General features: G+C 43.6%; 1 protein-coding gene across 1 annotated transcript in view; it reads right to left on the reverse strand.

The window, feature by feature from the left end:
* The window catches only part of Myrfl (myelin regulatory factor like), a 120,197-nt gene that overhangs the window by 24,545 nt on the left and 84,646 nt on the right, over window positions 1–11,006 (reverse strand). The window contains exons 14-15 of the mRNA XM_021173503.2: window positions 3,899–4,065; window positions 3,190–3,253 (exon numbers count right to left, since the gene is read on the reverse strand). Coding sequence (XP_021029162.1) covers window positions 3,190–3,253; window positions 3,899–4,065 — 231 coding nt within the window. The remainder of the gene's footprint in view (window positions 1–3,189; window positions 3,254–3,898; window positions 4,066–11,006) is intronic.

Below are 11,006 nucleotides of genomic sequence, written 5' to 3' on the forward strand. Positions count from 1 at the left end.
GAGAGGAGAGGAGAGAAGAGAAGAGAAGAGAAGAGAAGAGAAGAGAAGAGAAGAGAAGAGAAGAGAAGAGAAGAGAAGAGAAGAGAAGAGAAGAGAAGTAGAGGCCAGCCATGAGCATATGGAGTCGGGGAGGGGAATAGGGAGAGAGGGGAAAGGGGTGAGAGGACAAAGTGGGAGGAAGAAGGCAGGAGACCAAGAGAGAGAGGAGGGGGCAAGCAGCCCCTTTTATAGTGAGTCGGGCACACCTGGCTGTTGTCAGGTAACTGTAGGACGGAGCTTAACAATCATGATTTTGACCAAAGGGTCTACAGGAATGGGAACAACTAAGAAATAGCTTTAGTTACTTCTTGGACTTGTTATCTGGTTAAGAAACATGCTCTCCAGTGTAAAAGGGAAGTGTTGAATCTTTGACTTTTTAAAAAGTTCACAAGCCTGGAGGCTACTAGAAAAAAGTCTTCTTCCATGATGCCATTGGAAGCAAGTCTGGAAGTCACAATCTGTGAGCGGCACCCTTCCTACACCTCTTTGGGAGTGTCCTGAGGATGCCTGAGTGAAGTAGAGAAAAGTAAGGGTGGTCCTATTGATTGTATCAGCATTACACTGAGGTGGCCTCAACTTCCTCCAGAATGTGTCTTGTCCAGCAGGAAGAGCTGTGCCATCCCTACCCATGTTCCTTAGCACCTGGAGGTCTGTTAGCTGTCCCCAGTAGCATGGTGATCATGAGCAGTCACCACTTAGTCTAGGTGCACCCAGTGACCCTAGCAGGCCTCTAGAAGCAAAGGTCACCTAGTGTCAGGCAAGGGAAGTCAGTGTCACAGAAACAGAGAGTGCTACTGGGACAGCACAGGGGTGACCAGAGCGTCATTGCTTGTACCTTATCAAAATCCCTGGACCATTTCTGCCACACACCATGGGAACCACAATGATGGTGGGTTTGAAACATTAACAATCATGAGTGTGGGCTGAAGAGACAGCTCAGTGGTTAAGAGGTCCTGGGTTCAATTCCCAGCAACCACATAGTGGCTCATAACCATCTGTAACGAGATGGTGCCATCTTCTGGCATACATGCATACATACATGCAGGCAAACCATTGTATACAAAATAAATAAAGCTTTAAAAACGGCAATCATGAGTGTGTACCCAGCATTTGCTGTGTCCAGGCATTCTGAGTAGATGCTTCACAAACACTAATGTATAGTATCCTCACAGTCAGCAATGCTTGGAGGAAGATGACCATCCAATCCACACTTGGAGACAGAAGAAGGCATAGGAAGGCCAGGTTTCTCACCAGAGATAGATAGCTAAAAAGTCTTGAAGCCAGAGTTTGAGTCCAAACTTGCCAGCTTTGTAGTCTGCAGTTTTAAACACTGTGCTCTGTGACCTACTTGTTCTGTATGTAAAAAAGGAGGAAATATCAGGCAACTTAGGTATTATGCAAAATGTCTTTATGGCTTATCAATGAATACATGAGCATGTATGTACATATGTGTGCATGTATGTATGTGTATGTCATACAGACAGAGACTGAGAGACACAGACTGAGACAGAGAGCATGCATTTTCCTCTGCTGCTGAAACATTTCTTCCTACAGAGAAAGCTCCTTAAGATAGGAAATAAAACTTCAAAACATCCTCAGGAAGCCATGGAAACTGACCAGATTCACTAGGTCGCTCCCATCCTGAGTATACAATCAGTAACACCTCTGAGTGGCACTCTCTCACAGACACAACAAGCTGCAAAAGACACCCAGACAAGCCCAGCCCCCTGAACAGAGCAGATGAACAAAAGCCCACCTGAGCTGCTGGGAAAAGGCTCAGAACCACAGAGCCACCTGGATAGGATGCTGTCCAACCTGCTAAGCTGCCTGCAGGTGTGCTGTGTGCTCCAGGTTCCCAGCTCTGTGAGCTGACACCCGTGCTGGGGTGGGCTTTGGTGCTGCAGCTGTCTTTGAGTCATGTTTGCTTCTGTAAGTAGCTCCTCACCCATACGGGTATAACCCCGTTAAAACTCACTGGCTCATCAAGTTGGACTTTTGTGGTATCCATATTTTGGTCTGTCACGGGTTCTTTATCTGAGGTAAGTACATATTTGTTCATGTCTCCCCAGGAATAAATGTCTCACAGCAATACATACATATATATATATGTATATATATACATATGTACACATACATACATACATACACAAGTATAAAGATGTCTACATGTATATGTTGATGTTCCATGTGAAGGCTGTTGGATGGGGTTCCTTCAGAGATGGGGTTCACTAGAGGATGTTCATTAAACAATAACTGGTTGGTCATGTCTGAAGTGGTCTGGACATGTTTCGGACTCTTTAGGCTTTTGTTGTTAGTAGTCATTAACACACCTGCCAAAGAATGCAAATGAGGGAAACAGACCAATTTCTGATCAATTCCTCTAAAAACCTGTTTGTGTGTGTACAGGTGTGTGTGTGTGTGCAGTGTGTGTGTTCAGTGTGTGTGAATGTGTGTGTTTGTATGTTTACATGTGTGCACCTGTGCAGTGTGTGTCTGAACACGTGTTTGTGTTTGTGCATTTGCATGTATGCACCTGGGTGTATATATGTGTGTGTGCTCGAGTGTGTGTGCCTGTGGGTGTGGGTGTGTGCGCAGTGTATGTGTGAACACGTGTTTGTGTTTGTGCATTTGCATGTGTGCCCCTGGGTGTATATATGTGTGTGTGTGTGAACACGTGTTTGTGCATTTGCGTTTGTGCACCTGTGTGTATATGTGTGTGTGTGTGTGTGTGCTCAAGCACTCGTGTGTGTGTGTGAATGTATTTGTGTGATTGCATGTGTGCACCTGTGTGTATGTGTGGTACTTGTTACTGTGGATCTAAAACAGGACCACTCATGTGTGAGGCGAGCTCTACTGTGGTGAGCTACTCCCACAGCCTGTCTTCTGTGTTTTGATTTTGAGACAAGACTCTGACGATGTTGCCCAGGCTCATCCTAAACTCATTTTATATTCCACGCTCTAATAAAAGGCAGGCTTTGCTCTCTCCATCTTTCTGCCTCCGCCTCACATGCCTTCTTTCTCCCCCATGCCCCATCCCCCAGTAGCTGGGAGACAGATCTACCACAGGAGGCAGGCTAAAACTTCCATTTACATTTCAGTGTTTGGTCTAGAGAACAGCATCTCTGCTCATTTACATTTCAGTCTCTTTACCTTGGTGGGCTTTTTGGAACCTGTCCTTCTGGCTGAAGATGCACTAACAGCTCTGCTCAATTTGCTTTAAGAGAGAGAGAGAGAGAAAATTGATTACTATTCAAATGCCTCTCTAGGAGGCATGTGACAAAGGCTCAGGCTGTCACAACTCAGCAGTAGGACCTTCCTTTTGTAAGACAGTGATAATTTGAAAAAAGAAAAGCCACAGCAATTGGAGTTCTTTTGTGTAGGGGTGGAGAGAGGGCTTTAGTAAACATTAATGATTGCATTAACATTATTTCTGTCTTTAAAAAAAAAAACAAAAAAACTAGAGCCCAGGAAATGGCATTTAATTCCTTAGGAACTAAGGACAGCCAATAAAATAACTTCACCCACCCCCATCCCCGAGAATCAAAATTGATTTTTCATTTCAAATTTAGAAATGACCACCTCTTCTCCTTGAAGGGGAAAACATGTTTTTGCTAATATTTAGCATTTCCTCTAATGATCCAGGCGCTTAAACAGAGTCCTGGGGCTTCCTTTTAAAACCACCAACAGAAAAGGTAACAAAGATAATCAGGAGGGGTTTGCATCCTGCAGATTCCAAGGCAGGACTATGAACCTCAGGGCCTGACAGTGTAGCTGTGTTGCTTCATCCACAAGGCCAGGTATAGAGTGGTCTCCTCTGGGAGGAACCTACCCTTTGCCTTCCCCAAACTTCTGAACGTACCTGATGGAACTGGCTTCGCTGATGGAGGACTTCCAGCTGCTACTGAGGCGTTTTAGCCTGGCCAGCTTTTTGTTCCATATTTCTAACTCCTCTATTCTTTCTTCCAGGTTGTTGGTGAGTTTGCACAGCTGCTTCACGGCGCCCACATTCTCCATGAAGATCTGGTCCTGGAAGGGAACACAATGCAAACTGCAGAGTACTGCAGAGTTTGAGGCCACCAGGGAACTGTCTGTGCGCTATCCAAAGGCAGACAATGCCGCCGTAAATGGTTGTACACCCGCGATTTCAAGTTCACTCTGGAGAAGTCTTAAGTGGTTCAAAACTCAGAACAGGCTACCCAAACTGCCAGCTGGGCTGTAAGATGGTTTCTGATCAGTTTGCAATAAAATAAAAATATGTCTTTGTAACGGAAGTAAGGAAACTGAACTGAAGGACGCTGTTAATCTGAAGTCCAAAGACATAGCCCCTAAGACAACTGTGCTATGTTTTAAGCCTATAAAAAAGGAAAGGGGGCTGGGCATGGTGACGCTTGCCTTTAATCCCAACACTCAGGAGGCAGATGCAGGCGGATTTCTGAGTTCGAGGCCAGCCTGGTCTACAAAGTGAGTTCCAGGACAGCCAGGGCTATACAGAGAAACCCTGTCTTGAAAAAAACAAACAAACAAACAAACAAACAAAAAACAAAAAAAAAAAGGAAAGGGGAACAGGCTTCCATGAACTGATTTGTGTGGTCATTGCTAAATCCCCTTACGAAGTGACTGCATCTCCCCCCTGATAAAATGTGCACCAAGTTGCTCAGGCTCTGATGGAGACTTAGCCAGGTGTTGTGGCATGCATCTGTAATTCCAACATCCAGAAGGCTGAGGCAGGAGGATGATCATGACTTCCAGCTAATCTGGGCTATCCAATGAGTTCCATGCCCAACCTCTGCTATATAGAGAGACCATATCTCCAAGATAAAATTTAAAAATAAAATAAAGACAACAATATTACTCTAAAGACCCTGGCTTTTCACTGAGTTCTGCCACCAGGTAAAAATGTGACGAGGTCTTGAGACTTCCGCTTTTTCATTGGTGAATGTGACAATAATTCTTGAGATAGCATATCTTCTTTAACACCTCTGGAGTGACTGTGTGTAATTCAAATTTTAATCCGACTCTCAAACAGAATGTTTAAAACACACTTAACCCCTTTTGTTCAATGAAATTCACTAAAACGTCTGAAGGGACAAAGAAAGACTGGAGAACTCAGCAAAGCCAAGCTGCCCAAGCCACATCCTGCCTGACACAGGGTTCGGTTGTACTATGTACACGTGACTATCTTAGCCATAATCAAAGGCACTGGCAAGCTCTTGTCAGATCTCACCCTGACCCCAAGACTTTTCCTCCTTTTCTTCTCTCTTTTCAAAAGTTCAAAGTTCAAAGCAATGCCTGCTCCTCCAGGGAGAGCAGTCTGTTCCCATACAGTGAAGACCCTGAGGCCAATGTCTCAAGGTTACCTATGGCTGTGATGTAATGGGGGGGGGCTGTTTGGGGATTTTCATGTTTCAAACCATGAAAAACAATCACTGAAAAGGGGACTCAAAGGATATAGTATCTGCAGGCATGGAGATGAACTAGTGAGACCTGTTATTTTGAACAATGAATATATGCTAATACAGCATGGACATGGGTAGATACATGGTAATACAGTAGAGGATCAGACAGAGCTGAACATTCCAGAGTTAAGGTTCAGTTTGTGCAATTTTAAGGACACATTTGTCCTGAGAAGCACTAAAAGATCTTAATTCCCAGCCATCCAAGGAGGTCTATGGAAGCCCCTGATTTTGTCAGTTGGCCATTTGTCTATATTGGATGTTGCATGCTATCTCCCTACCCAAATGGAGAATCTGTGGTGGGCGGCCATTGTGTTGACTCTTTGTTAAATAGCAAATGACAGCAGGCAAATTGAGAGGTGCCAAGTTAGCAGCTTGGAAAAGCAGAAAGCTTTGGGAAACAAAGGACCAAGAGGTTCATCTCTGAGGCCCATGTTTGCATTAAGGGTGTGTGTTTGAGTGTGTGTGTATGTATGTGTGTGAGTATGTGTGTGTATATATATATGTATGTGAGTGTGTAAGTATGTGTATATGTGCATGAATGTGTATATGTGAGTGTGGGTATGTGTGTATATATATGAGTATGGGTACATGTGTATGTATGTGTAAGTATGGGTATATGTGTATGTATGTGTAAGTATGTGTATATGTGTATGAATGTGTGTATGTATGCATGTGTATATGTATGTATGTGTATGTATGTGTGAGTGTGTATATATGTGTGTGAGTGTGTGTATGTGGGAGGGTATGTGTGCATGTGTGTGAGTGTGTAAGTATATGTATATGTGTATGAATGTGTATATATCTATGTGTGTGTATGTGTGTGAATGTGTATATGTGAGTCTCTGTGAGTATATGTGAGTATGTCTGTGTGTATATGTGTGTGTGAATGTGTGTGTATGTATGTGTGTGAGTGTGTGTATATGTGTGTGATTGTATGATTATGTGTGTGTGTGCCTGTATTCTCAAATTTACCCCCAAAAGTGCTTTTCCCCTAAAATCTTATTAGATAGCCTTTTAGAAATCTACCTAAAAAACTCTAGAGATAAAACATGCAATGGAGCAGAATTTAGCATTAACCTACCAAACTTCCACAGGCGCTTATTTTCTGAGCCAGTATGCCCATGTCCAGAAATCTCTTCCCTAGACTGACTGGAAAATGCAGCATAGTGGGGAGAGACGGACATGCACGCAAACACTGTCAGCAGAGGCTCAGGGACGAAGGCCAGCTCTGCACAGCAGCAACTGCACTTCAGGAGGGAGAAGGAAACCTCCCCGTACTGACGCACAGCAAAGACTGTGATCGAGAGAGAAGAAGAAGGCAGGACAGTACACACAGATGATCCATCGTCTATAGTCTACAGGAGGGGGAAGTTCAAAACGTATATTTTGTCTACGTTATCATTTAAAATGTTTATACATACTGGGAAAAAAGAAGCAAGGCAGGCAAAATGAATAAAACCAGACCCTCGAATAAATCTTCATTATATATGTTATATGTAATATATCATTTATGTTCATATCTATATAAATTTGCCTTTTAAATAATGTGGGTAGTTTACCTTACATTCTCATTCATATGTGAATCTACCCTCTAATTGTTAAATGCATAGATCAGGTGGGAGGCTACACGGGTAAAGGCCAAGAAACCAGCAAGAGACACAATGTGACTAAAAGAAAGGACATTCAAAGGGAGTGGGCTAGGGAAGACAGCAGAGCCACGTGAAGGGGAAGGGCTGGGAGTGGAAGAGGCAGCAGGAAAGGGGACAGGAGACAAGGGGGAGTTGGGGTCGGAAAACCAACCAAATGCAGCCCACAGGAAAACCCCATCGGGAATCTTAACGGCTTTGTAAGGCTACAGAAAATAAAAATACAATAAAATACAAAGAAAGAAAAAAACAATGTGGGTATTTGAAAATAATAGCCAACCATGGTTATAATAAAAAAAAAGCGTCTTATTTTTAAAAAGCAAAGATATAAATACAACATGCAATTGAATTTCTGCTCTCATCTTCCAGAAAGGATTTATTTTAAATATGTCTTCAAAACACTGGTTGGCTAGTCCTTCTTAGAAAGATATATTCTGCACAGAAACTAAAATTAATTAGTAATGAAAACTTTTAGGAATCATACTGTGATTAATAACAGTGAGGGATTATATGTCCACATAACCATACATGATTATACCTAAATATAACAGATACATGACTATGTTAGAGACTTTGGTTCTTAAGTATTGAAGATACAAGATATAAACACAAGGCCAAAAGTTTGAGCAAAGGTCTAGCTTAAACCATAACTATCGCCATACATTCCTGATGGCTTACTCCATAGGTGGAAACTATTTCCTATCTTTACCCATGATCGAGTATAATAAAAAGACATTTCTCACCCACTAACAGTGAGCACGTTCATTGTGGTCTCTAAATACCGCTCACTGAAGGGAACCAGGGATCTTGTGAGGAGGAACAGCCCCAGGTTTGGGGCAGGCAGGACATGAAGAGAGAGCTCAGACACCTCTCTGACAAAGCAGAAGATGACCACCCACGACTGTGAGTGTGTCAGAGTAAGCAGGGCCCCCCTGAGGAGGCCAGAGGACATCAAAGGGCACACCTCGGGAGTAGATCAAAGGGTCATATGTGTTTTAAAAGCACCCATGGCTATACCCAATTTAAAAATGTTTTATTGGTTGCCCTCAGAAGGCATTAGAGGTTTAACTTTCTTTTTCAGAACACTCATAAATAAAGAAAGGAACGAAGCTTTCGCTTCCTCAACAGCACGTCAACTATATATCTGGTGAGGAAAATGTTCTTCGTTTTAATAGAATGCCAGTGACCAAAGAAAGAATGACAGGATATCATTGTTTGCTAACCCCACCAAATGATGGAATGTAATAGAAAATTATTCTTAATGGCCACCCAAACTATATGGACATCTGTATGCCTTTTGTGTTAAATTTACATAAAAACAAAACCAAACAAAAACATTTGTGAAATTTCAGCCCCGACTATAGTAAAATTTACCATAATTGGTAATTTTTTTCTACATGATAATGGTATGGTAGCTCCATTTTTAAGAAGTGGTCCTTCCCTTTCAGAAAGATATCTGGCTGGGAGAATAGCTCGTCAGGTAAAGCCTTGGTTGTACAAGCACAAAGATGTAAGTTAGGGACCCAGAACCTAAGGGGAGAGAAAGTCATGCAGGCATGGTAATACTCTAGCTCTAGGGAGACAGAGATGGGCAACCCCTAGGACTCTTTGTCAGACACACTACAGCAAGCAGCAATCCAATGAGAGACCCTGTCTCAAAAAACAATGTTGATGGCGTCTGTCTCTAAGGAATGATAGCCAAGACTGACCAGATGAATGTACTGTAAAACACACACACACAGACAGACACAGATAGACAGACATATATAGATATAAAGTATCTATAATAAAATGATATAACTCTGAAACTCACTTTAAGTAACTGAGTTGAAGAAAGATAAGCATTTGTAGCAGGTTGGAGCTGGAATTTTAGATGCTCTCTGTAGGCGGATTGCAGCCAACTACCGGACTGAGCGCAGGGTCCTCAATGGAGGAATTAGAGAATGGACCGAAGTAGCTGAAGGGGTTTGCAACCTCATAGGAAGAATAATATCAACCAACCAGAATTCCTAGAGATCCTAGGGACTAAGCCACCAACCAAGGAATACACATAGAGGGACCCATGGCCCCAGCCGCATATGTAGCAGAGGTGGTCTTGTCAGGCATCAATGAGAGAAGAGGCCTTAGTCCTGTGACAGCTTGATGGAATGCGAGGGCGGGGAGGTGGGCAGTGAGTGGGTGGGTGGGGAACAGACTCATAGAAGCAGGGGGAAGGAGGTAGGATAGGGTTTTTGGGTGTGTGTGTGGGGTGGGGGGTGTTTTCTTTTTTACATTTCAAATGTTATCCCGGAAAAGGGGATAATAAAAAAAAGAAAATATCCAATTTTTAAAAAGTGCCCTCAGTGGAATCGTGTGCTCCAACACTTGGTTGCCTGATTGGCGTGCAGTGCTATATTGAAACGTTGTCACCCTTGGGCTGTGCACAGAGCTTTCAGAAGTGGGTCACTGGGGATGAGCTTTTGAGGGGTGTAGCCCAGGCTAGCTGCAGTCTGAGTCCTCATCTCCTGCTGCCTCATATTCTTGCTGCCATGAGCTACTCCACCACCAGGTACTAAACCTGAGTCACAATAAATGTTTCCCTTAAGTAAATTCTGTCAGGTGTTTTGTTACAGGAGTGAGAAAAATAATTAATATACTCTGGACTCTGAGGAAGATGGGTGTGGGTTTCATTTCTGTGGTGGTTTGAATGAAAAATGCACCCCATGGGCTCACAGGGAGTGGTACTATTAGGAGGTGTGGCTTTATTGGAGTGGGTGTGGTCTATTGGAGGAAGTGTGTCATTGTGGGTGGGCTTTGGCGTTTTAGAAGCACAAGACACGCCCAGTGGCTCATTCTCTCTTCCTACCGCCTTTAGATTCAGATGTAAAAGTCTCAGATACCTCTCCTGCACCATGTCTGCCTGCATGCCACCATGATGATAATGGACTGAACCTCTGAACCTGTAAACCAGCCCCAAGTCAAATGTGGTCCGTTCTGAGAGTTGCCTTGGTCATGGTGTCTGTTCACAGCAGTAAAACCCTAACTAAGACGATTACTATTTTACTTTTATGTACATTAAAACTATTTTGGAGCACTGGAGAGAGGGCTTAGTGGCAAGAAGTGCACACAGCTCCTACAAAGGATGAGTGTTTGAGTCCCAGCAGCCACATGGCCCCTCGAAGCTGCCTGTAACTCTAGTACCAGAGGGAATCTGATGCCTCTGACTTCTGGCCTTCTCGGGCAACTGCACTCATATGCATAGCACCAAAATAACAGTGATGATGATGATGATGATGTGGGGGAGGAGGAGAGATTCATTAAAATTTTTTTTCTTTAAAAATTAAAAGATCTTCTGACAGAAACTGCTTTAAGGTTTCTAATGAAGGTTCAGGCTTTCCTTTTGTTTAATAAAACTAAGGCAGGAATTATTGAAGATAAGAATAGCATTCCGTGATTCCAAGACATCATGGATGTCATATTACTACTCACTAAGCTTAGATTACAGGGGACGTTAAGCAACAACAAGGGTAATATTTACAGTGGGTCACGTGGTCAGTAGATAGCCAACTCAGACACCCAAATCCCGTTGCCCTTCATCCTCTCTGGCCTCTTCCCCTCTCCACTCACACACAGGCCATCTACTCTCCTACAGCTCCCAAGCCCAGCCCACCCCACCCCTTTTCTCCACCATGCCCTGCCCTGCATACACCCGCTCCTTTCTCTGCTTCTTTTTAGAGAAGGTTTTCCTCAACACAGTGTGACTTAGCTCTAACCCAAGCAGTGAAGGATGGTGAGGTCCTCTCCTAACCACTAATCAACTCTTGCCGCCATGCCTCCCCCCAGACGCCACGCCCCCCAGACGCCACGCCTCCCCAGACGCCACGCC

Source organism: Mus caroli, chromosome 10 (genome assembly GCF_900094665.2).
Source record: "Mus caroli chromosome 10, CAROLI_EIJ_v1.1, whole genome shotgun sequence".
NCBI classification, from domain to species: domain Eukaryota; kingdom Metazoa; phylum Chordata; class Mammalia; order Rodentia; family Muridae; genus Mus; species Mus caroli.